We start from the raw sequence: 25742 nt of genomic DNA, 5'->3' as shown, positions 1-25742 counted from the left end.
ACACCCTATCCCATGGAATGACACTGCTGCCACAATTAGATGAATTTTCCCACTTCAGTCAACTTAATCTAGAAGCTCCCTCACAGCCATGCCCAGAGACTTGTCTCCTAGGTGATTCTTGGTCCTGGTCAAGTTGACAGTTAGTATTAACCATCATATAGTGTTCCTGGAATCAAAAAATTCTGTCTTGTGGGGAAAGTTGACTAGATAGTGTTTAAATATCAAACAATGAGAATTTGTGGAGCACATGACAAGATTTATTCTTACTAGAATTATTTTTCCTTTTCATTCTGATTTCAGCTACCTGTGTTTTATCTACAGGTTCCCAGGGGCCTGCTCTTGCGTCCACAAGCAATGGCAGACATAGTGCCTCATCACCCAAAGCCCCTGACCCTGAGGGGCTGGCCAGGCCCGTCTCTCCTGACAGCCCAGAGATCATCAGTGAGCTCCAACAGTATGCAGATGTGGCCGCTGCTCGGGAATCCCACCAGAACTCCCCAAGCATCAGTACCGCCCTGCCTGGCCCTCCAGCCCAACTTATGGACAGTAGTACCATTCCCGGGACAGCGCTTGGAACTGAGCCTTGCCTTGGGGGTCATTGCCTCAATAGTTCTCTTTTGGTGACTGGCCAGCCCAGTGGTGGCAGGCATCCAGTGCTGGACTTAAGGGGCCACAAGCGAAAGTTGGCCACTTCATCTGCCACCCAGGAGTCAGTCCGTCGGCGGTCCAGGAAGGGCCATCTGCCAGCCCCCGTGCAGCCCTATGAACACGGGTATCCAGTCTCTGGCGGGTTTGCCATGCCACCCGTCTCCTTAAATCATAACCTCACCACCCCCTTCACCTCCCAGGCTGGGGATAATTCCCTGTTTATGGGCAATACCCCCTCCTACTACCAGCTGTCCAATTTGCTGGCAGATGCCCGCCTGGTGTTCCCAGTGACTACTGACCCTCTGGTGCCAGCAGGCCCTGTCAGTTCCTCTTCCACGGCTACCTCAGTCACTGCCAGCAACCCCTCCTTCATGCTCAACCCCTCTGTGCCAGGGATACTACCCAGCTATTCACTCCCATTCTCACAGCCACTCCTGTCCGAGCCGAGGATGTTTGCGCCTTTTCCTTCCCCTGTCTTGCCCAGCAACCTTTCCAGGGGCGTGTCTGTCTACCCAGGCTACATGTCCCCACATGCAGGCTACCCAGCTGGTGGTCTCCTCCAGTCCCAGGTGCCTCCATTTGACTCCCATGAGGTTGCTGAGGTGGGGTTCAGCTCCAATGATGATGAGGATAAAGATGATGACGTGATAGAGGTCACTGGGAAATAGCGAGGAAGCCCCTTCCCACCTCACTTGGGGCCCCTAGCAGGTTGCCCACCAAACTGGAAGGCAGTGAACCTGGTCTTTCTGAAAATAGGGTACTTGGCAGGAGGGAAAAGAAGAGTGGTTGGCCATAATGGCAGGGCTCTATTGCTGTTTATTAGAAGAAAAAAAATAACAAAAGGAAAAAAAAACCCAACAGAGCCGCAATAGTGGGAAATCAGGGACCGAAAACAGGGATGGAGGGGTAGGGCAGCCTGCCTCTTCCTTCCTGCCTTGCTTTCGCTGTCTGCTTATTTGCCCATCTGAGTGTATAAGCTCACATCCCATTCTGCCTTTGGGAACATCTCTCCCAAGAGAGCTGCCTTACTCAGTGACTTCGTTTGGCCTGGGGATGGGAGAAGTGAGGGAGATAAGGGAAGGCATGGGGAGCAGACTAAGATCCCATGTGAAGTGGTATCTTTTTAGGAGGTTGGAAGGAAGCAGACAGGTGTGTGTGTGTGTGTGTGTGTGTGTGAGAGAGAGAGAGAGAGAGAGAGAGAGAGAGAGAGAGAGAGAGAGAGAGAGAGAGAGAGAGAGAGAGAGAGAGAGAGAGAGAGAGCTAGCGCACGCACACGTGTGTAGCAGAATGGGTGAAAGCAGAGGGAAGGGAGGGGAAGCTAAGGTAAAAAATGAGCTTATCTTTTTTGGAGTGTGAATCAGAGTGTGGTGGTTTATGGCTATTAAGTTGAACGTTAAAGCGAGTCCAGGAGAAGAGCCACGGGCATCAGTTTCCTTCCAGATAGGTGAAGAGAAGGCCAGGCGAGTCCCAGGTTTTCAGAGCTACATTTGTTTAACGTGAGGGGAAGTCATGAGGAAGTGAGCATTTCCAGTCTCCGGCTTTCCACAGTGGCCGCCTCTGAGCAGATGTCCCTTTCTGCGTGGGCTAGAAGAAGTACACTGCAAGGTGAGGGTGAGGTCATAGTTGTGGCTAGAAAAGAAGTTGCTTCATCAGGACAGAACCAAGCCCCTTAGGCTGCCTGTGCTGGTGGTGTTTCCTTCTCTTTCCTTCCCTGTTAGAGAGCTCCGTGTTAATTTATTTCTTATGCGCAATTATTTATTTTCATTTTGGGTAGGGGTGGTAGGGGGAGGTTATAAGGAAGATAGGAGATAGTAAAGGAAGTTCTAAGATACTCCATACCCCCTAGCTGCTGGTACAAAAGATAAAAGAAAAAAAAAAAGGGTCCCAGATGGATGGTGAATTAATTGACCAGGGAAAGAAAATTAGAATTAACCAAGAGTTAGATTAAACAACTGTGTTGTGGGGAAGTGGCCTCTCAGGAAAATCAGGGAGCCCTGAGACTGGCTAGTTGGGGGTGGTGAGACTCATTCCACAGAAATTGAAACTTGGGATCATGGACTTTGCTACTGGGAAGTAAGTAACCTCCACATTTGGAACTGTTGTCTTCTATGATGATTTTACAGGCCAGTTCTCTCTGCTGAATCGTGAAGCTGGCTGGATAGGTAGCTGCTGGGTTGCGGTAATGAACTATTGCTTTCCAGTTGGGAATTGTCTTGGCCTCTCCACCCTATCAAGTGGTCAGTGTGGGCCTGGCTTCTGTTGCCTCCATCTTCTCTGAAGGATCATGAGGAAGCCCTTCCTCTGTAGGAGTCTTAAGTCTGGCTTCTGTTTTAAAAGAATACATGAGTCATTCTGGTCTCTTTCCTTTTTCCAATTGGGAGAGCAGGGATATCTAGTGCTTACACACAAACACTGAACACTGGCTGTTTTCTTGGTGTGTACCGCCTTGTAGCTGCCCCCCCCCCCAAGTTTTCCAGGCAGTTCTTTGTGGTGAATAGCACACATGGTGCCTGACTTTACCACCTTCCTTTGGCTCCTGACTGGGCAACTGCTAAATCTGCCTCCTAGCCCAATAAGTATCCTAACCTCCTGTGACTCTTGACTAGCAACTTCCATTATTGGGGGCAAGGAGGGAGGTTCAAGGCAGGCCCTATGTGGTTTTCTCAGAGAGACAAGGAGGTATGGCTGATGGGGTGTGTGTACTGTCCAGTAACACCAAAAGTGGGCCTTTCTCTGTCTTCATACACACCCTGTTAGACACTGACTATTCTACTCATAGAAGCCTTAGATCTACAATCTAGCTATGCAAATTATTTTTAATAATTGGAAAATAGCAGTTCCAACCAGTGCTTTCTCTGTGAAATGTAGCCCAAGAATGGATAGTCAAGGCATTTGAATTGGAGTGCGCTCTTAGGTTGAGGCTGGTGCAGTGGGAGTGAGCTAGTCCAGATCTCTATAATTTGAAGAATACACACAGAACTTGGGTTACATGGATGCCTCTCAGACCTTGGAACACTGAGCTCCCAGAGTTATGTGTGTCTGTGTCAAGTGTGCCTGTGTTTATGTCTGTCTCTGTGTGTTAGACTTTGGAACACTGAGCTCCCAGAGTTGTGTGTCTGTGTTTGTCTGTGTGTGTATTACATGGATGTCCCTCAGACCTTGGAACACTGAGCTCTGGACTTGTGGGTCTGTATGTACCAGGGAACTTGGTGATTCTGTGTTCACAGATAGAATATCACTAGAAATGATTTCAGTAGGGAACTGAAACCGTCAGTTTTTAAGCTGCCCATAAGTAAATGGGTATTCTAAGAGGTAGCATGTCTCTCCTCTACATGCTGTCATTCCAGGGCTTGGAACTCATGTCAGCTTAGCCAAGGCTAACTCTTGGCAAGGCTCCTGGTTAAAAAAGGCTTTTATAATAATGTGCAGCTTCTATTGTGTAGGGGCAGGAGGGCAATCATGGGAGATTGAATTGCCTACTACTAATCCCATGGGCTTTGGCACAGGTACCTCCCACCCAACAAACCGAAAACACATGGCTTTTCCTGTGGGCTGGTGGGGAAATGTGCATGCACACAAACATTGGCATGTGATGTGGGGAGCAGGATACTTACAGACCGTACTGTACGGGATTGGAAACACTTAGTGGTAGGTAAGTGGGCAGGAAGATCAGCTTGGTCTACATACACAGTGAGACCCTGGGGAAAGGCAGACAAAGACAGGCTCATGTTTTTTCTCTCATTTTGTACTTGTCTTTCATGGGGTGTTTTTAAGGGTCTCTCAAGTCTAATCACTCTGATGGATTCTAAATTCTTATTCTAGGGAACACTACTAAATGATGCAAGATGACACTTGAGATACTTGATTCCCTTTTCTTATATCTCTGGGTCAGATCCTTCTTGATGGCTTATTCCTGAAGTCCCCGCCCCTTTGAGTTATGCTACTTAAGTATATTGTTTCCTGGCTTAAAGATAATTCCATCTGGCCCTTGGAACTCTCTTTTCTTTTGTGACTTACAACTAAAAAACGAAGTTCCCCACTCTGGGAAAATGAAGCAAACAGCTAGGGTATGTTTTGCTGATAAGTTGAAACAAAGCATCAGCCATTTAGATGGAAGTGCTGGTAGCAAGCAGTCAGTCTCTAACCCTGACGTTCATTGCTCTGGAGCTGAGTCCTCCTCCCACGGGGGTTGGGGGTTGGGGGGGAGGTTTTCTGGAGGCTTTACATTCCTTTTCCTGGATAGACTCTTGCTTCCCACCTCCCTATGGTTTCTACATGACCATAAGCCATGGCCTTCAGTGCACTCAGCTAGGTTGCTCTCTCCCCACACAGCTGCTGAGAGAAGTCACCCTCCCCCACAGATGACTGTGGCTTCTCTGCTGACTAATTCCCAGGAAATCACCTCAAGGCCGGTCTGAAAATGCTGTGCTGCCCACTGCTCACTGGCAGACTCAGTTTCCTTTCCACTGACTCTTCTGCCCCTGTGTATTCTAATTGCTGTAATCCCTCAATGTCTGTTCTGTGCCTCTAGCTTGGCTGTAGGCTTTACGAGTACCTGAGTTCTGTAATGATGAGCTAAGCCGGCAGTGTCCACCCTCTTTGCTTTTCAGGGACCTAAGTCTGCGCCTTTCCCCTGCCACAAGTCTGTTTGCTGTAGTCATCTAGTGTGCTGGGCAGACAGCCAGGCAGGCTGCGTAACCGACAATGCAGAGGGCTGAGGGAGGCTGGGGCACTCTGCTACCACTACTAGGATATGTTCAGATGAGAGGGGACCTCATACTGTGACCTGACCCAGGACCCTCCCTGGAAGAGAATTCAGCCCAGCTGTGTTTGAGTGAGTGTGTGTATGCGTTTGCATGTGTGTGCTCATGTGCACTGTGGTGTAAAATGACTGTTATCTGGTTGTGTAACTCAGGGTAGGCTGGAGACTCACCAGAAGAATCCCTCCAGCCTACCCAAGACAGATTTTTCCCTTGTACCCTCTTCTGAGGGGTCAGAGAGAGGGTCCAGGTGGGTTGAAGGGGTTGCAATGGATAACCACTAAGGCCTCACTGCTGCCAGAGGAGTTGGGGGGGGGGAGAAGACGAGGTTGCCCCAAGGCCCTGGTATCTGGCTTTAGTTTTCTGTCTTCTTTGCTCAGGACGCCCCAGAAGGCCCAGGACCTGTGCCTGGCTTAGAGGACCATCTGTGGCTGGGTGATCCAGCTGCTGGTGTGATCATGGGCTTCCCTCTCTCAGCAGGGCAGACATCTTCTGCCCCAGAGACTGGGCAACTGGCTGTTTCTATGACGTATTTATTTTTACTTGTGTTTCATGTCACTTTTTTAAAAAAGCAAACAGAACAATTGTAAGTCAGTATAACTGCCTATCAGTTTTCTTTATTTCTCTTTTTGTAAAATAAAATTTAAACTCAAGACATTGTTGTTTGATCAAGAAGTCGGACAGCAGTTGGCTGGGTGGTAATGAAAAGACTAATGGAACAATGGGCGCTCGGCGGCAGTAGGACAGGCTGCTAGCGGGTCCTGTTGACTTCCCGATTTTGCACACCCAAGAGCGTTGAATGCTGCATTTCCGGCTCTTGGCAGAACAATGAAGCTGCCTTGGAGTTGCTGAAGCTAGCTAGTCCTCACCTGTGGGACATCCTGCAGAGGCAGCCCTTTCTAGGCCAAGTGGCTGGGGACTGAACCAGCTTCAGTCCTTCAGGCGGTGGGGCTGGCAGTTATGGGAAGGAAGTATTGCATGAATATTCTCTGAGTTAGAGGGGCTCTAACAGGTTTTGGAATGGGAGGTGGGGAGGAAAGGAACAGTTCCATCTAACCCCATAAGTTTAATTACTTTAAGAAAAGGAGCCCTGAGGAGATATTCTTGAGCAATTTGCACAGAACTAAATAGCCTTAGTTGGTGATTCCTGGGAAAGAGAAAGGGCAAGTCTGGGCTTACAGTAAGGGAATATGAGCTATTGGGCGAGGACTGGGAGGTGAGCAGATCTCAGCTGTCAGGTGTAGAAAGAGCCTCGCATAGGAGTCTGGTGCCCCCTAGTGGCCACCTGGTAGTTGACATTATTAGAAACACTGGGAGATGAAGCCTGGTGGTATGATCCCTAGGTGCAGGCCAACTCTCCTACAGCACAGCGCTGAAACTCCCAAGGCACACCTGGGACGCCGATACTGGGTTCTGGAGCTCCCAACCAGGCTAAAGGAATTGAGCAGAGAGAACGAGATGATGAAAGGGTGTCTCCTGATAATGACTCCCTGACAGCCTAATCAATAAGAAACAGAATTAACCATGTGCCTGGAGGCAAAGGCTGTCTGTCCCTGAGCCTAGGCCATGCACCCTTCTTGCATCTCAAGGACCATATCGTGTATCGTGTATAGTCCATCTATCTGCCCGAAGCAGCCAATCACTACCATGTGTGATGTATACATCTATAATGGCCTTGCTGCTGGCCCTACCTACCCTGGAGACTTTTCAATAGCCCACTCTGCCAGACTGTTCAGCACTGGGACAGACTTCATGGATGAGGTCAAGATCACATGTTCCCCCATGGCTGTTGACTTTTTCCGAAGTCATCTTTGGGGTGATCATCTCTCCAAATAACAGCCTTGTCAGAAGCATCAGGATAGTCCTTGGACCAGCCTGTCCTGCAGCAAAGTTTACAAGCATAGTTACCTCCCTCACCTCCTCCATAAAATCTGGCATCGCAGCAGGGGTCCCTAGCACAGCTCTCTGATGTTTATAGGTCATCAGATGCTGCTCAAGATTGAACCTGTGCTGAAGGAGCTTGCACTTAGCTTGGGAGTTACCCATGTTATAGTAAACCAGCAGGACCTCCCAACAGCTACATCCAGGGCACGGAAGTAGAAGCTTGGGAGAAGGCTTTCTTTTCCCTGGAGTGAATGTCTGAAGGCTTTTGTTTGGTACTCTCATTGTTTCCAGCTCCTGGAACTGTCCTGATAGGAAGTGGCACTTAATAAATTCCGAATGGAAGAATAGTCACTTCTATGCTCATCGAAGAGCTGATGGGTAGGTGAGTGGAGACACTGACAATTGCACTGTCCAGAGGTGGTTCAGAGCTTGTTTAGACCAGGCGGGATTCAGCTTCCTTAGCTGTAGAACCTGACCAAGCGGCCCGACCCTGCTGGGTTCACAGGCCCTCAGTGAGAGAAGGTGGCAAGTGTAAGCGTGGCACAACTGCTAAAAGGCCAACATTGCTGTGGCTGATTCTCCCTAAAACGCACAAACACTATCCAGTCCCGTCCTGACTTCTGGGCTTCTAGGACAGGCAAACAGGCTAACTTTCCCAGTGCTAGGAGCTAGCGATTGCCTCTGCGCTTTCCCATCCCACCCGGTGGGCTACCGATTGTTGCTTTGTCACCTTCCGGAGTTCTGGTATGTTGGAAGCGGGAACGAGTGCTGTGGGAGCTGTCCCAGCCAGGTGAGGGGGGGGGGGGGCGTGCACGTTACCAAGGAGACGGGGCGGGGCAGGCCTCCAAGCCTGGAGCGCACGCGCCCACGGCCACGTCCCGCGGCGAGAGGGGCGGAGCGAGCGTGAGGGACAAGCGCGCGCCAGCTCCGCGACTGAGCCCTAGCCTCCCCCCGGCGCCGGTCCGCGTTCGCGGGGCCGCAGCTGAGGTGAGGGCGGGGCCGGAGGCGAGGCGTTCCCGTCGGGGTGTGGGCCCGGGTTCTCCTCATCCCCCTCCCGCCTGGGCCCCGCGGCCCGCGCCGCCCTCTGCACCGCGTCGGGCCCGCAGCCTGCCCGGCCTGGTTCTCGGGCCCGAAAGCGACCGTGAGGCGGTCCCGACCTCTCGGTGCGGCCGCTGCCTCGGCCTTGGGTGCGGGCACGCCCCGGGTCAGTGGGACTGGGGGGACCGGGGCGGGGCTCACCTTTCAGCTCCGCTTCCTGGGGCCGCGCGCCTCGTCGCGACGACAAACTTTAGCGTCTCAGAAGTTGCAGAGGTGCGTGAGGCCTTAAGGCGAGCGGAGGCTGGAAGCCGAGGGCGCGAAGCGGCGCCCTCCCTGGCTCCGAGCGCCCAAGTTGGCTGGCGCAGGTCCCTTTAAGGGCCGGGCCCTCCGCAGAGCGCACGTGAGCGGCCTCAGGAAGCCCTGCGTCGAGCCCCAGCTCCGACGCTTTCGGGCCGAGGAAGGAAGGCGTCTGCCCTGGACCTCTGACGTTAGTGGAAACTGAGGCCCAAGACAGGGCACACACTGCCCAAGGTCAGCAGCAGGGACTGCGTTGACGCCAAGTGTGGTAGACGGGCCGAGTGAGGATCCCAGACGTGACGCTGTGAGGCTGGCTTTGGCCTGATTTCCCCTCCGGGTCTTAGGGTGGGGTCGGCTCGCTTGTAGACACTCCTGTCCTGTGGGCTTTCACTGGACAGGGACTGCTCAGGGCCTGGTGACCTGATTTGCTCACTGCCTGTGTCTAAGGCTGTTGACTGTTCCTTTCTGTCCTGTCTCCACCCCCGCCCCCCCCCCCCCCAGGGCCGGAGTCCTGGAGCCCTGCTGTACTGGATGCTATGAGTTGCTAAAAGTGAGCCTGGCTTTTTAGGTGAGCCTCCTCATCCCCTGTTCTTGTCTTCTCTGCTGGGTGTGGGGAAATTTGCCTTGCTTCTCCTTCCTAGGCTATGGGAGTGGGCAGAAACATGCCCCCTCTTTTCCGAGCAGTTTGAGCAGTGGAAAGAAGATCGGGGTTGGGAGTTAAGTTCGTTTACAACACAAGTGTGTGGCAGTGCTTGTCACTCCCAGGACAGGCTGTGGCCTAGGTGCTCAGAGCTTCTAGCCTTGAGTTCAGCAAGGTCCAGCATGGATGGAATACCTTTCTGGAAGCCAGAGGAGAGAAAAACCGGCAGTGGACTGGAATCGGACCATTTGGGTTCCTGTTGCCTGTGTTTGGGTCCAGGTGGCTCTGTGCAATACCCGTGTGACCTTGGACATGCATCCTGACCTCCAGCCACTTGTTTCCTGGTGGGCGCCTACCTTATTGACTTCTTCTGAGGGTCAGTGAAGCGGCCGGGTCTCAACATTCAGATAGCGCCCAGCACAAAGCGTCACTATCAGAAAAGAAGAATGCAGCTAACTGGAGGCAGGGATGAGCAGGGCAGAGAATGCAAACAGAGAAGATAAGGGAGCTTACAGGCAGGCGTACAAGATGCTCGAGGAGGCCAGTGGGAGGCACCTCACTGTCCTGACACCAGAGTTCAGAAATATTCTTGGCTTCTTTGTAAGGCTGCTTCTGCCTGCTGGCTGACTCCAGAAACAGATTTTTAGCATATCTTACACTCACAACTTTCAGGGAACAAGTCATGGAACTAAGTTTTCTATAGGGATAAAGTATCACTTTTTCAGCTCTGAAACCTTTTACTTTTTAAATAGGAATTTTTAAAAAAATTTAATTTCTTATGTGTGTGGATGTTTGGCTGCATATTTGTATCTGTGTATCACTTGGATGCCTGGTGCCCGTGGAGACTAGATGAAGGTGTTGGATCCTCTGGGACTGGGGTTACAGATAGTTGTTAACCTTCCGTGTGTGCTAGGAATTGAACCCGAGTCCTCCGGAAGAGCAGCCAGTGTTGTTAACTGCTGAGCCATCTCTCCAGCCCTTAAAAGAAGAAGAAGAAGAAGAAGAAGAAGAAGAAAACAAACACCATGTGGGTGGTGTGCAGGATAACTTAGGGAGTTGGTTCTCGCCTTTCACCATGTGGGTTCTGGGGATTGAACTCTGGCTGTCAGGCTTGGCAGCAAGTGCCTTTCCCCACTGAGCCCTCTCACTGACCCTTAAATAATATGAATTTTAAATAACTAGAGTAGGACTGTTTCCCTAGTAAAGTTCATGTTTCTCTTTCTTTTTAACTGTCGTTCTTTGTGCTGTGATCCCTGGACTACTCAAATGAAGCCCTGTGTAAGAGTCTGCTTAGAACATTCCACACAGGCTTCTGTGTTGATGCTGGGTTTATTCCTGTAGACCTCTGCTATCTATTAGGAGTAACTCCTTCTTTTCCCTCTTTTGTGTTTCCACTTCTAACAGCCTTTTCTTACTTGTTTCTAATCTTTGTGGGCTGGCAAGAGTGTAGTGAAGCTGATTAGCATTTGATGGTTCATGTCTTGGAAACCCATGTTGGACTTTGTTCTGACCTCTCAGGCTGTTTTGATCTAGTTTCCTCTAGTTCTAGAGTTCTAGTTCTGCCTGGAATTCAGCTCCCCACAGACCAGATGAGCCACTAACAAACAAAAAAGGGTTTTCCATGAAATTTTCTTCTTGTGGCCCATTTTCTCCATGGGTTTTGTTCCTTATGCTATACTGTTTGTTAATGAGTTTTTGAACCCCATACCTGTCAGGTGTGTGTCCCGTGTGTCCATACCTCCCCCGCACCCTGCAGTAGTGAATGATACTTGAGGGTCCTGGGGTGGCAGTGTGGTCCATCTGCAGGAAGGAAGAGGCAGAGCAGGGAGAGGGATAGCTCCTGGTGATATCTAACCTAGCTTGGGGGAAATCTCTCTGGCCAGGGCCTGGTGGATGACTCAGTTTCCTCAGGTATGAGCAGGGCTGCTAGTGCCAGGTAGAGCTGTTTCGGTAGCGTCAATAGCTATGATTAGGAAATAAAGAGGCTTGTGGCTTCAGTCATCTGTGGCTCCCTTCTAGGTCACTGTGTGTAAATACCTGTGGTCCCTCCCCCTCCTAGGTCAGAGCACTAAGGCATGGCTGAGGTTGGGCCAGAACCAGCAGGCCGGCAGGGTTAGAGCAGGCTACCAGCCTCCTGTCCCTTCTGTCTCCTTTACAGCTGCCTTGGGTGCTGAGAGGGAGTCCCAGAACCATGCCGGATCTCCTACTACTGGGCCTGATTGGGGGCCTGACTCTGCTGTTGCTGCTGACGCTGCTGGCCTTTGCTGGGTATTCAGGACTGCTGACTGGGGTGACAGTGAGTGCTGGATCACCCCCAATCCGTAACATCACTGTGGCCTACAAGTTCCATGTGGGGTCCTATGGTGACACTGGACAGCTTTTCACGGAGAGCTGCAGCATCTCTCCCAAGCTACGTTCCATCGCTGTCTACTATGACAACCCCCACACGGTAAGGAGCCTCAGTGGGCTTCTACCTCTTGGATGAACCTGGGCCAGGTCATGATGGGGTAGAATTTGGGTTTCTGAGTAAAGGACAAGGAAATCTTAGCTGGTCCTGCGGTTACCTTCTCTCTCTAAGCTTAAAGCCCTTCCAGTTTACCCTGGACATTGTTGCATCCTGAAGCTTTGCATTTGCCCACATCTGTGTCCCTTTGCCCATGTCTGCTCAAGGATTTCTGAGTGTAGTAGACCCTAGCTTCTGTCTGGACCTTGACTCTCTGTCTCTTGCTGTTCTTTTTTCTATCTCCATTTGAGGCCAGTACTCTTAGGCCATCTGCCAATTCTCTAGGGTTAAATCTCGTTTGTCTGCTTTCCATGCCTCAGCTCTCATGCCGGGTCTGTTGGCTCTCGAGGACCAAGAGGTCAGCTTCTGGGCATGGGGCTCAGAATCTTACCTTTCTAGTCACCATGGTGCTTTCCCACCCAGGGATAAGTCTTTTCCATACCCCTCAAGCTACCTATTGGGAGAGGGCCAAGTGGAGTCAAATGCCCAAGATGCTAGGGTCTAAGACTAATCTAGCATCACTGGTACCCTGTAGGCGTCTGGCTGTACTAAACCTACCGTGAGTCAGGGCTTGCCAATGTAGTTTCCTGCTGTGCTATGGGGTGGTGCTGCCCACAGCTAAATGGGCTGCCAGCTCTGCCAGGGACTCTAGCCTCCATTTTTGAGCCATACTAAACTAAGCCCTGGGGAGTTTTTGTTTGGACTGTTTAGCCTGGATTTCATTGCCTGGAAAGCTCAAGTGAACAAGCCCTGTACACTGCCTAAAGACAAAAGCCTCATTGGGACACTTGGTGAAACAAGGGTGTGCTGATTTCCTGTCTGCCAGGTTCTGCTCTACACCTGCACTCTGGATGTGAATTAGACTTGGCATTGTCCTCAGTAAACTGTAGTTAGCTTGTCAGCCCCATATAGATGATTTTCCAACAAGACACTAAACTCAATGTCTTTAGAAGTTTGAGTTGGAGGATGTAGAAAGAGTATCTCAAGCATGTGAGGAAGATTCAGAAAAGAGATAGAAGGTCCTTCTCACATATGTAGAATTTGTCTCTGCCATGCAGGGCTACTTGACTTAGGAAACTATAACAAAGACTTGCTGTCATGGGATGAATAGGAAGTGTGGCCTCTTGGACATGTGGTTGGTAGAGAAAGGGGATGAGAAGGTTCCCTGTGCTAATGGAGGTTGCAAAGATGGGTGTGACATCATTTACCATCTTTGTTTTAGGAAGCTGACTGGGGGACAAGTGGGGGAGGGAAGAAGATGACTCATAGAAGCCATTGAAAAGATTGGGCTGGGTTGGGTGAGAGGTGGCACAGGCTAGTTGAGGGATGAGTAAGCATTGTCTGAGGTTTTGTAGTCATGTGATTGGGGGCGGCAGTACCTGAAGTCAAAAGCACTGAAGACCAAGTACAGCAGAAGCACATAACCCTCTTAGGTTAAAGGTGCTCATTCCAGGATCAAAACCGGTCAAGGTGACAGGGGTCATTACTTAGAAGCACAACCAAGGAAAAATGAGAAGAGCTCTAGGAAAATGTACTTTTCTACTGGCATGTCTGCTTCTTCCAGTCAGCCACCATGTGGCCCTCTTCAGGGTTAGAGTGTGCCCTGGGACTCAGTGTTGACTGAGCATAGTCTGCCTTGGATGCTGGTGCAGGGGAGTCATGTCCTGAGAGTACAGCCTGAGAGCTGGCAATCTGGGTTCTGATCGTATCTGACTACTTTTATGATGTGCGTTCTTAGGCATATCACAACTTTTCTGAACTAATGTTTTCTCCTCTGTAACATCCTGATAAAATGGCTTGCTTCATAGATAGGCTGACAAGGACTCACTTAAGTGATGTGAGTGAGGCATTCACTCCAGCACATGGTTCTCAACAGATATTTAACAGAAAAGGGTGTGAAACACTCATGAACATGAGCTAAGAGATGAGGCTGACCTGGCCAGCCAAGAAGATAAATGAAAAGATTAAAGTGACCATTTTGATTCTGCACTCCCCTAACTTGGAAACTTGGGTCACTCCGGAAGATACTTATAAAAGCAAGATTATATCCTGGCATGCACTTGGGGTAGCACAGGGACACTTGGGGCTCTCTATATGCTCCTGAGCTAGACATTGTCTGTCCAGTGGTGATTGTAAAAGGTCTAGGGAATCTTAAACTCCCAGGATTCAAGGGTTTGCAGCCATCTGTCAAACCACCTGGTCTACATTCTGGTACTGTAATAGATACAATAGGTGTACCGTGGTATGGTGGGGGAAGAGATTGGGATGACGATAGCCTGAATGAGGTACTAGTTGTCTTAGTCAGTACATAGTCGCATCTTGGCTATGTACCAGGCCTGTGCTTGACACTGGGGCACCATGGAGACCATGAGGTATAGTTTGCTGAACACTTAAGATTCAGAATCACTTGGGGCAAGGGTTCAGGAACCTGGAGATGCTGGAGAAGAGACCCTGTTTTGTTCCTTAGGCTGAGAATCCTTGTTCGCCATTTCCTAGCTGCCGCTGCTCTCGGTGTCTGTCACGGATATGTATATAGGTAAAGAGGATATAGGCCAACCTCTTGGGTGTAGCACCTCCAATCTCCCAACACAGCACAGCAGGAGTCAGATGGGCTTCTCTGGGATTGTGGTAGGAAGTGATGTTCTTTGAGGCTCTGAGTAAAGCAGTGAGTAGCCAGGTTAGAGATTTGCTTGACTTTAGATGTTGGTCACCCTGCCGAGGTATGAACCAAAGATTCCCTAGACATGACCATTCCTAGCCCAAGCTGTCTTAGAGGGAAGAATATTCCTGAGAAAGGTATAGGGAAGCTCCACTTTTTTAGTATGGGTCTGGAAAATGGCAGAAAAGACACTCCAAGGCAGGACAGTAGTAGTTGTTATAAATTCTTTCATATCACTTGCTACCCGAGGCCTAGAGTCTTGGATGGGAGGAAACTATGAGGTCTGAATAGATGGTTTCTGTGAGGCAGAAGGAAGGATTCCATTCCCTGACCCAGAAAGCCTTGAATATAGTTAGGGTTAAAGGAGTGCAGGGAGGCAACATGTGTCAGAAAGTGGACAAGACTTGATACGGATCACAGGTGTTGTTCTCTCATCAATGGCTGACATTCATGGAGTACAGGCCATTTCCTCTTTAAGGTACTTGGTGAATAGGACTGAGTTCCAGAGGTCACAGTCACAGACCTGCCCTGTTTCCCATATCTACTGGTTCACACGGCCTCTTGCTAGAGAAGGGTCCTGGCTGAGAAAAACTGTTCCACTTTCAATCCTCTTTCTAAGTTGGGTATGGGAGAGTTGAAAATTGACCTTAGTCTCCTCTACGAGTAGTAAAAATCCCCTGGGGAGCCAGGCGGTGGGGGTGCAGGCCTTTGATCCCAGCACTCAGGAGGCAAAGGCAGGTAGATCTCTGTGAGTTCAAGGCCAGCCTAGTCTGCAGAGTGAGTTCCAGGACATCCAGGGCTGTTACAGAGAGAAACTATGTTTCAAAACTATGTGCTGGCTTGCACATAGGCCCTTCTGGTTAGGTGCTGTCACCATTCCTGTAGGTCTGCCCTATCTGCCACCTCTCACACCTTCCATATTTCTTCCTCTGCTGTTTGGGTCTTATGCAACCTGCCAGTCTACCATTGTGGTAGCCTAGGTGAGGCAAGAGGGTGTGGTGGTTAGTTGTATTTACCTGGCCTAGGCAGATGGGATCCTCTCTTCACATCCACCACCAAATCCATGCTTTTTCCAGGCATGGACTAATGGAGGATCTGGTGGCATTCTGGACTTAAAGAATCCTCTCTCCATTAGTCCACGGAGAACCACCAAGTCTGCAGAGCCTGAGAGTTTTTAGAGTTCTGACTTGGGTCTGTACCACCCTCCTCACTGCTCATTGGGTTTTGGGGCTACCTTAAGACATGTAGGTCAGACAGAGCCTACGAAGGGATAAGGAGATAAAGTTTCCCATGGCTGACATCTTCAACAGGGCGGTGGAAATATGGGCCGAGCTGCTGTTTCCTGAGGACCCAGGGTGTCTCTGCTCCGATTAACCTGTGGATGTTTTCTGCAGATGAAACCAGACTATTGCTCTCTAATAAATTAAGCGTGGAAGAGGTCTCTCAAGGTGAGCGCCTCACTGCCCTTGGGAAGTAAAGTGAGAGGAGAGGACTCTGGGTTCACCCTTCTAGATCTGAATTAAGGCTCTGACTGCTTCCTAGCATGTGATTCTGTGAGTCACTTGGTCTCCAGTGAGTCTGTCTCGTCTATCAAATGGGGTGAAAGAGTCCCTCCTGCCTCATGTTGAACCCAGGGCCTCGTTCATGCTAAATGCATCTTCCCACATGTCAAGTTTTAGTTTTGTGGCATCAAGGTGATGAGGCAAAGGCCCAAAGCCTGGTTCCTTTTTTGTTGTTGTTGTTGTTTTCGAGACAGGGTTTCTCTGTATTGTTTTGAAGTCTGTCCTGGAACTCGCTTGGTAGACCAGGCTTGGTCTCGAATTCACAGAGATCCACCTGCCTCTGCCTCCCGAGTGATGGGATTAAAGGCATGCATCACCATCGCCCGGCCCAAAGCCTGGTTCCTAATAGTACATAGCACATTTGACACCAGCCCTGGCAGTGAGAGCCTTGTACCATGGGGCTTTTATGCCTTCAGGAATGCCTGCTCCAGGTGTGCTGAGTCTGGGGAGACACAGTGCAGGGGAAGTCTATTCTTCTTAGCTAGGGCTGAGTTCTCAAATTCCCAGGTGAGTGTGGGTAGTATGTTGCAATTCCTGAGCGTGTCTGCTTAGGTTTGAACCCTGACCCCAACACTGCCTTGCTGTGTGACATTTACTGAGTAACTTGGTATCCTGGGCCTCAGGAGCAAGGTTGAGAACAGTACCAACTGACTATACAAAGCTGTTTGAATCTGATGAGCTTAGGTGTGGAAAGCAGCAAGTGGTGAGGCCTTGTCAGGTGCCCACTATCAGTAGGGTATGCGTCTGGGAGTAGAAGAGAAGGTTCCTAAGGAACTCTCAGAAGAGTTAAAAAAGAGTTGACATCCCAATGACTACTTCCTTCTGAGCCCCCTAAAGTATGAGTCTTGTCCTCTGGCCTAGTTGGTGGTATCAGCCTATATTCCAGCTGGTGGCTACCCCATGTTCCTTCACGTAGCAGATAAGTTGAACACATATCTTGGTATGTTGACTATATACCAGGTCTGGGTAATGGAGGCCCAGTACACATCTGTAATTGGCAGATACCACTCCTTTTTAACCCTGGGAATACCAGGACTCTGTCTCTATGTCTCCCCTTGCCTTGGTAACTCTGATTGAGAGCTGTCAAGAGAGGGATCATGGCAGCTCTCTGGGCTTAGACTGGCAGATGATATACCTATCCCTGTTGGCTGAATGGATTGTGGACTGAGGTTGACCATTTCCACTAAACCCAGTGTGCCAGCTGACATAATTTCTCTTTTCTGAATCCTTAAAGATACCAGTCCTGTCATATCCCTACATTTTGGAGGTCTTAGCCAGGCAGTACCCTTGAAATGACTCTTCACTGTGGCCTAATGGTTGTCAGAGACCTCTCTGCTAGGGGCAGTGGGCTAGCTTCAGGATGGACTCATACCTGAAATCTTTAGGTTCCAAGCAACTCCTTCTTATAGTACTGGGACTGAGGAGGCTGCATACCTTGAAAATGTGCTGAAGCCTGGCATGCCCCTTGGTAGTCCCCACCCTTGTTTTTCTTTCTATTTTTGCTTTTTGAGATAGGGTTTCTCTGTGTAACGGCCCTGGCTATCCTTCATTTGTAGACCAGGCTGGCCTCGAACTCCCAGAGATCTGCCTGCCTCTGCCTCCCAAGTGCTAGGATTAAAGGTGTGCACCACCATCACCTGGCCTCTTGCTTTCTCTCTCTCTTTCTCTCCGTCCCTCCCTCTTTCCCTCCCTCCCTTTCTTTTCTTTCTTCCAAGACAGGGTTTCTCTGTGTAATAGCCCTAGCTGTCCTATAACTCAGTTTGTACACCAGGCTGGCCTTGAACACAGGGATCCATCTGCCTCTGCTGAGATTAAAGGCATGCACCATCACTGCCTGGTATGATAATCTTGGTTTTGATGGTAGATCCTGGGTGGACTTTCCTTTCTTCAAAGCGGTGTTGGTTCTGCCTTTGTCCTGTCTCCCTAGTATGGTTCTAGGCTGGTGCAGTTCTGGTCATAGATACTCCAAACAGATTTGATATGAGGAGAAGTAGTAGACAATAGGAGACCCAGGCTTTTGTCTTGGGCTAGGTCACTGCTATTGGACCAACTTTACCACTTCCTAGATTGTCTTTGTAACTGTCCTGTCTCTTTGCTGGTGACCTGGTTCTGCTGCAGGTGGTAGGATTACCGTGGCACCTCTTCTAAGCACTGGCTAGGATAGGGAAGGGACAGATAATGACTTATAGAGTTGGTAGACATAGAGACAAACCAAGTCAGAGAGAACTCTTGTGTTCCACACTACTTTGTATTACATTGGAGAGGAGCACTTCCCTTTTGCCAGATCATTTGATTGTGGTGTAGGGTTTATGTGAGAAGCTGTGCACGTGCTGGCACCATTGTTAGACATATCCAAGGAATTTCTGTATAGGATCCTACACTTTCCAGCCTTGAGGCTGGAGTGGTGGGAAAAAGCAAGAAGGCTTCATTACAGTGCAGTAGAAGGCCAGTTCATTTGTATTTATTTGGGATCAAAGAGGAAGGGCAGCTTCCAGGAGAATAGCAAAAGGCTTTGAGGAAAGGAGTTGAGGTGAGTCTTGCAGGATGAACTGGAGTTTCCCAGAAAGAAGACTCAGATAGGTTGAAGAAGAACATTTTAGGCAGAGGAAGGAAGGAGCTTACGCAAGGGAGGCAGCCTGGGAAGACGTGGCATGCTTGGCTACAAATAGCTACATGGGGGCGTATATGGGGGTGTGGTAGGAGAGGAGGCTGGCAAGGCGGGCTGGGCCAGACCCGGGTTCTGCCCCTCCCTCTGCCACGTACCCAGTGGCTGCCTGCCCAGGTTCTGGCCCTGCTGATTCCTGATTCTGAGTTGAGTTCAGTGTCACATCTGACCTTTTTGGCTTGGAAGTTTAGTTTTGCCGTAGATATGAGCTGAGAGTCATTGAGGGGTTCTAATCATGTGTTCAAGTATCTTGGAGTCAAAGAGTGTTTTATTGGTAGTTCCATGGGGGCTGCTGAAGTGAACTCAGGAAAGACCTTGGAACTCAAATTAAGGCAGGCAAAGGAGAAAGAGGAGCTGTCAACTGACAACTGACCTTGCACCCATTTCTTCCTCTAACTTACGTTAATATTTTGTTCTCTTTTCTCTACTCCCCTCCCACCTAGCATAGCTTGCATTGGGGCTGGGTACCTTCCCTGTCCCTTGGCCTGTCAGTCCAGGCCTGTGAGAGCCTCCTGCCTATATAGCCATTGCAACTCTTAGGGTGTAAGTGGTACAGGTCCACCATCTAGAGACAAGATATGGTACTGCAGCACTGTTTGAATGGAATGAGAGGAGCTTAAGGCTAAATAGTCTTGAGAGGGCTAAGAACAGCAAATTTTGGAAGAAGTTTGGGGAGAGGAAAAATGTTACAAGGCTACTCTGAAATGTTCACCAAGAGGGCAGTAAACCTGAAGGATGGGTGGGGAAGGACTATATTCAAAGGTTAGGTGAGATGGTCATTCTAGACCAAGGGCCTGTTATTGGGACAGTGTTATTGTTATGACTTATCAAAAATAGTTATGGGGCACTTCATTAGTGCCAAGCCTTTGTGAATTATCTCTTTTATGTGAAAGGCCTAAAAGGAAATATCAAGGAATTGGTGCTCTGTGGCTAGGATCACGTGACTCAGGTTTTACTCCCTGGCCAGTCTCCCATAGCATGGTTATGAACATTGCATTATATTGCCGGTGACTAAAACTCTTAAGTTATACTTGCTGCCATTGGGTTCAAGGAAGCAACAAGATGAGAACCTTGGGAACTGGCTAACCCGCTAGGGTCTGCTCAGAGGTCAGGGCCTGGAACAGAAAAGTGTGATTCTAGGTTGCCAGAGTAGAGGAAGTGAGTCGGGGCTAAGAAAACCCCTAGGGAATGCTGACAGGTGTTGAAAGAGCCATAACAGGGTGGTAGGCATGGTAGAAGCAGATGTATAATAGTAACTTCATGGTGCTGAGAAAGTGGGCTGGGAAGGTAGGGTAGTATCCTGCTTAGTAGAGGAGAGAGGTCAGCAGGCTCTGGTAGGGAAAGAATTGAACGGTACCTTAAAAAAAAATCCCAGACTTGAGGCACTATATCTGTGGTAAATGTCCAGGATTTAGGAACGCCTTCCCCTGGGGGCCTAGTCCAAGGGCTGGTATATAGATGGCAGGAAAATAGACTTGGGAATTAGAAGGTTGGGCAGACTAGTGCCACCTGCTGCCAGAAGGAGCACTGGCCCTGTAGGCCTTGGGTCAGCCGACATGGTGTTGGAAACTCAAAACTGCTGCTGGCTGATGGGAGCCCAAGGAGAGAGGAGTAGAGTAAAAAGTACATTTGTTAGAGACTGGGAGACATGGGGAACCACCAGTATGGAGTATAACCAAGAAGGGATTTGGAAAGTAGGTTTTAGGTGGAAAAGACGTAGAGGTTGTTGTGATGGTGGCTGTCCCTACCTGTGTACCTAGAGGAGATTCCTCTTAAATTTTTATCTTGAATCCTGACCCTCTACACATCCTAATTCTAAACCCTACCCTGGCCTCTGTCCTGTGTGTTCCGCTGTGTACACTTACACACACTTGTTTTCATGGAGCAACTAGGAAAGAAAGCTGTTGTAGGCTTTTTTCTTTATTTTTCACTCCTCAGTTCTGCTGCCTTGCTCACTGTGATTTCTCTGTTGGTGAAACTTGCTCCTCTGGGATATAGGAGGGAAATAAACTAATTGGACCCTAGGAAGGACTATCTGCAGTCCTGCTGGAGGCCTCTGAGACTGGGACCCATGAAAGGTAACATCAGGGGATGGGAAGTCCCTTGGCAGTGGCGTGCAGGCTGTGTAGAGGGTGAGAGCTCAAATACCTCTTTGTTCTTTCATCCCCACGGCTCCTGGAGAGTAGAGACTGAATTTTTTTCTTTTTTCTTTTTCCTCACCATGATTCCTGAGTCGTGTGCAGCTTAGCATGTTTGCTGAGGGAATGGATGAGAGTCATCCAACAGGTTTTGGTACAGAAATGGTTAGCTCCATCCTGGTATCTAGAGCTCTGTAGCTTGTCAGAGCAGGTGGTTCCTCCAGTTAGCTCAGAAGTGGAGGGCCTTAGGTCTGAAGATCCCCTTCCTTTGTATGGTAATAACTCCATGCTCTGCCTCCACAGGTGCCTCCTGAGAAGTGCCGGTGTGCTGTAGGCAGCATCCTGAGTGAGGGAGAGGAGTCACCCTCGCCTGAGCTCATCCACCTCTATCAGAAATTTGGCTTCAAGGTCTTCTCCTTTCCAGCACCCAGCCATGTGGTAACAGCCACCTTCCCCTACACCACCCCCATATCCATCTGGCTGGCTGTCCGCCGAGTCCATCCTGCTTTGGATACCTATATCAAGGTGAGACATAGGTATAGTACATGGGAGGTAGACACTCAGATCCCTTGGGTGGGAGCTGAGAGGACTTCCCAGGATGTGAGGGATAAGTAGTTTGGAGAGAGTAGCTCTCTGAGACCTCATGGACCAGGTACCTATGTTGCCAGGGAATATTGTCAGAGACTCCTGGCATCTCTTTCAGATGTTTAAGGTCTTGGGGTCAGACTATGTCCAAGAGCTTGTTCAGAAGCCTGACCTGGTGTGGTCAGATTGGCTCTGTCTGTGTCCTTACCCTGTCCCTATCTTGCTTGTAGCCTAACAAGCTCTCAGTGGCCATGTGCCACCCTGGCCTCGGTGCTACATTTGCCCCCACCCCCATCTCCCCAAGGACTTGACCAGCAGTGCCAGGTTCTGCTTCCTTTATTTCTGACCTAGAAGGAAGTGATGCTGGCAGCACAACCTGTCTGGAGGAGGAGGAGAGTCAGCCACCAAGAGATCGACAGGGATCTCTGTCTACAGAAGTCTTAGAAACTTGACCTGTCTAAGGTCTTTGGATGTGTTATAGGCTTGAGAGCTAAGGAAGGGACCACAGTTTGGGTTGGAAGTGATGGTTTATTCATTTGTTGGCTTGTGTTTATAGAGTGTACACTGAGTACTCTTCAGGACACAGTGTGGAAGATTTGGGCATGAAAGAGGCATATACAATGAGGTGATGAAGAAAGGCAGTAAATATGGGATACATGGTAGGAAATAGGATGGGTCAGGGGACCCACTTGAATAGGGTGGTTAGAGGTAGCAGGTCACTTCAAGGTGGAGCCCTGTTGCAGAGAAGGTAAGGGTTTTTGTTTTTGTTTTTTAAGCAGAGCAGGGTAAAGAACAACAATGGGCTTGTTTGGAGATTTTTGTTGGTTTTTTTTTTTTTTTTTTTTTTTTGCCCCTGAGGCAGGGAATCATATAGCTAGGCTGGTTTCAAACTTGCCGTGTCGCTGAGGATAACCTTGAACTCCTGGTTCTCCTATGACAGCCATACTCTACCGTTCCTGGCAAGGAACATAGGTTTGATCTAAATGTAGTAGGGGTATGATGGCACGCTCTTGTAATTCCAGCATCTTTTTTTTTTCTTGGTTTTTACGAGACAGGGTTTCTCTGTATTGTTTTGGAGGCTGTCGGTCCAGCCCGGCCTCGAACTCACAGAGATCCGCCTGCCTCTGCCTCCCGAGTGCTGGGATTAAAGGTGTGCGCCACCACCTCCCGGCAATTCCAGCATCTTGAGTCCAGCCTAGGTTACATGAAGAGATCTTGTCTCAAAGAATTGTAAATACTTTTCTCCTGTGTCTCTGTGTATATAAGTGGTAGCTTGAAGGCATGTATGGGGTCCCAGATTCAATCCAGTTTCAAAAACCAAACAAACAACAAACCAAAAAAAACAGAACAAGCTTAACAACCAATGCAGTGTTCACTTGGAGCCATCTCTTGAAATTGGTCTACCCCATTTCTGATTTGGGTTAAGCGGTGGGGAATGCACTCAGGAGGCAGTCAGGGTCTGAATGGGGATGTCCACAGGGTAGGCTGCCTGCTCCTTCCTACAGACGGTTTGGGTTGCCAGCATTACTTTCTTCCAGGCTGTAAGTCACCAGACCAGTGACTGTGGTAGTGCAGAACCAGCACAGAGGTTCTATTTTGTGGTAGAAACTTTTGTACTAAGGTTGGGTTGGCTGTTAGAAGGGTGCTGTGGGGGTGTCACAGAAGCTGTGTCCTTTTTTAAGGTAGTTGAAAGCATAGTGTTGCTTTCCACTGGCCTGTGGGAATCTAAAAGAGGCACCTGGTTTGGGGTAAAACCGGTCTGTGAGCTAACAGTGGGACTGCTTGATGTCTGTATGGACTGTAGGGATGGCCAGGTGGCAGTGATGTCTGCCATGGTGGTAGGTCAGAGGCTAAGGAAGACAAGAACAAGTTGCCTTTGTGAGCTGGGATGGTGCCTGGAACACGGCTGGAGAGGTTGTGCTTTCCTGGGGCCGGGGAGGGGGCTGGGAAAGTGAACTGGAGTGAAGTCAGACACCAGTGTCCTAGGCCTGCTCTGTACGGCACCTTAAGGGGGTTGTCATTCATTCCACCCAAGGAGGAGGGCTGGTGTTTTCCATCTTGTTTTGTCTATGTCATCTTCAGTTTTGATGGCTAATCTGGAGGAGCATCCTCAGGAAGATACTTCCTAGGCTCCAGACCTCAGAACAGGGTGTGTGGCATGTGGTATGGTGGCAAGCGACTCAGCCACCAAAGCTTTTCCTTGGCTCCAGGGGTTTATTTTTAGATACCTTTGTCCAAATTTCCCGGCCCCTGACTGCTTCACAAGTTGGCTGGTTTTGACGTCATCTCTTTGATGAAAGCCCTTCCTCTCCTGTGGGAGCCTGTCAACTCTGCTTTGGGCTGTTTTCCTGGGGTGGTGGCAGGGACAAAAAGTCAGGGGTTTGGGGAATGGCGAGGGCCATTCCTGTCCTGTGTTTACCTTGGACCTAGGAAACTAAGTTGAGGGAGATATGAGGAAAAAACTCGTTGGTCATAACTGACAGTCTACAGAAGGTGGCCCTGTGCCTCTCAGCACAAGGGACAGAACAGAGTCAGCCTGCCTCACACCCCTGCTTTCTTCCCATTGCCCTGTGTCGCTGAGGTTACCAGTGAGATGCCAGCACTTGTGACAGTCCCAGCCCAACAACTGTCTGCTGTTGACTTTGTACATACACACATAACTCTCTCCCTCCTCCCCTCCTTTGCCCTCCCCTCCCCTCCCTCTCCTCTCTCACTTTTCTCTGGATTTGGAATTGCTATGAGTATTATTCAGATGAAATGACAGTAGCCATCAGTATTCTTTCATGAGGGATGATCTTGCTGCCAGAATAAGGGGAGGATTGACCTGCTAGTCTCACTTTCTGCCCCAGAGGCTGAGGTGGGTGGGGTGAGGAGTCGGAGATGTATGGGAGATGGAAAGTAGCTGCTTTCCTGGCAATTGTAGATGTGCCTAACCGTGGGGTATTGGTCTCATGGGACAGCAAAGGACCTAAGGTCACTGCAAGAAGCCCCAGAGAAGTGTTTTTCAGGCCCCTCTGGTTTCTGGAAGGGATAGCTGTAACCCATCTTTGTGATTACATGGCAGCCTCTGGCTCTCTAGCCAGCTTTTCTCAGTTTGGCAACCTGCTGGACTGAGCTGTAATCATCCCCTCACCCCCATGAAGCTCTGGTTGTCCTGGAACTCACTCTGTAGACCAGGCTGGCTTCAAACTCTGAGATTCTCATACCTCTACCCGAGTGCTGAAATTAAAGGCATGTGTCATCACCTCCTGGCACTTGTTTTTTAAGACAGGGTTTCATTGGCTGACCTGGAACTCACTCTATAGATCAGGCTGGTCCCAAACTCACAGAGATCTGCCTGCCTCTGCCTCCCAAGTGTTGGGATTAAAGGTATGTGCCCCCACTGCCAGATGCTGGAATTTCTGCCTTCAAAAATACAACTAGGAACCTCCAGGCTGAACACTCTGGGACAGTATGTGTAAGGGCTACCTGGGTATTGTGTGACCATTTATGTATGTGGAAGATGCCCCAGCATGGCCATACTGTTTCAGTGAAGTACAAGGACAGGAAGAGACCACTCATTAAGTCCCAGACAGGAGGCTTCTTCTTGCGGCTACAGGAGGAAACTGAACTTACAACACTACAGAAGAGATATGAGTTTAGAGCAATGGGCAAAGACTACCCTGCCACTGAAATTCACCTCAAGTTAAAACAAGTCTTTTTAAGTGTCCAAGAAAGGCTTTGAGCACATGCAGCCTCCAGGACTGATTGGAGAAAATGGGGTTCTGTGTGTGGTATTGTGTATGGAAGGTCTCTAGCGTGGGCCATGGCTCATGACTGGGGGCATAAGTAGTTCATTGGGGTCATCGAGGGGATTAGACTGACCAAGCCACATGGCTGCCCCATGCTTCAGCAAGGTACAGAATCTTTTCCATAAACCCCTTCTCTAGGGTCTTATATCTAGGTGTTTCCAGGAGAAAGATCTTGTTAAAAAAAATGCTTAAGCAACTTCTCCCAAGTTTAGGGAAACTGGGTGCCAGTCACACAATGGTTGGTAGTATGGGCAGGCCCCAGAAATTAGACCTGGTTCTTGCACTAGGAGTTGTCAGAAAAGGTGGTTTCCTTTCAAGGAGACCATGAAGGCCCAAGTCCTGAGATAGCTGTATTGACTGAGGTTGATCTAACAGGGACTTAGAGTGGGAGGGAACCCAGACCATACTGTTGACACTGCTCTGGGATGGCAGCTAAAGGTGATGCTAAGGTGTACCTGGGATGGCAGCTGCCCCCCCCGTTTCAGCTGTAATAGCCATGTCTCAGGGTTCTTTACTCCAGTTGCTTTTGTCTTTTGTCTGAAAGAGGACCTCTCAGGCTCAAATGGTTTGCA

General features: G+C 49.5%; 2 protein-coding genes and 1 long non-coding RNA gene across 12 annotated transcripts in view; 2 read left to right on the top strand and 1 right to left on the bottom strand.

Moving 5' to 3' along the window:
* Nucleotides 1-6061, top strand: part of Rad54l2 (RAD54 like 2) — an 89073-nt gene extending 83012 nt beyond the window's left edge. The window contains exon 22 of the mRNA XM_040740201.1: nt 322-6061. Coding sequence (XP_040596135.1) covers nt 322-1316 — 995 coding nt within the window. The 3' untranslated portion in view covers nt 1317-6061. The remainder of the gene's footprint in view (nt 1-321) is intronic.
* On the bottom strand, nt 6000-8660 carry LOC106022773. The gene is made up of 3 exons (XR_002381706.2): nt 8532-8660; nt 7104-7288; nt 6000-6839 (listed from the first exon to the last, which is right to left on the bottom strand). It is a non-coding gene; the product is annotated as an uncharacterized LOC106022773 (long non-coding RNA).
* The window catches only part of Tex264 (testis expressed 264, ER-phagy receptor), a 29350-nt gene continuing 11773 nt past the window's right edge, over nt 8166-25742 (top strand). For 2 of the 10 annotated variants that reach the window (XM_040740210.1, XM_040740202.1), the window contains exons 1-4: nt 8182-8279; nt 9129-9195; nt 11426-11716; nt 21098-21319. In XM_040740210.1, the coding sequence (XP_040596144.1) occupies nt 11459-11716; nt 21098-21319 (480 nt within the window). In that variant the 5' untranslated portion in view covers nt 8182-8279; nt 9129-9195; nt 11426-11458. Of the gene's footprint in view, nt 8280-8325; nt 8497-8520; nt 8604-8718; nt 8862-8912; nt 8932-9128; nt 9196-10272; nt 10295-11425; nt 11717-21097; nt 21320-25742 lie in introns of those variants that run through there. The other 8 variants (XM_040740204.1, XM_040740205.1, XM_040740207.1 and 5 more) reach the window with 8 other exon arrangements.

This window comes from Mesocricetus auratus, unplaced genomic scaffold (assembly GCF_017639785.1).
Source record: "Mesocricetus auratus isolate SY011 unplaced genomic scaffold, BCM_Maur_2.0 Super-Scaffold_100691, whole genome shotgun sequence".
NCBI lineage: Eukaryota > Metazoa > Chordata > Mammalia > Rodentia > Cricetidae > Mesocricetus > Mesocricetus auratus.
This window is presented reverse-complemented; position numbering and strand designations above follow the sequence as displayed.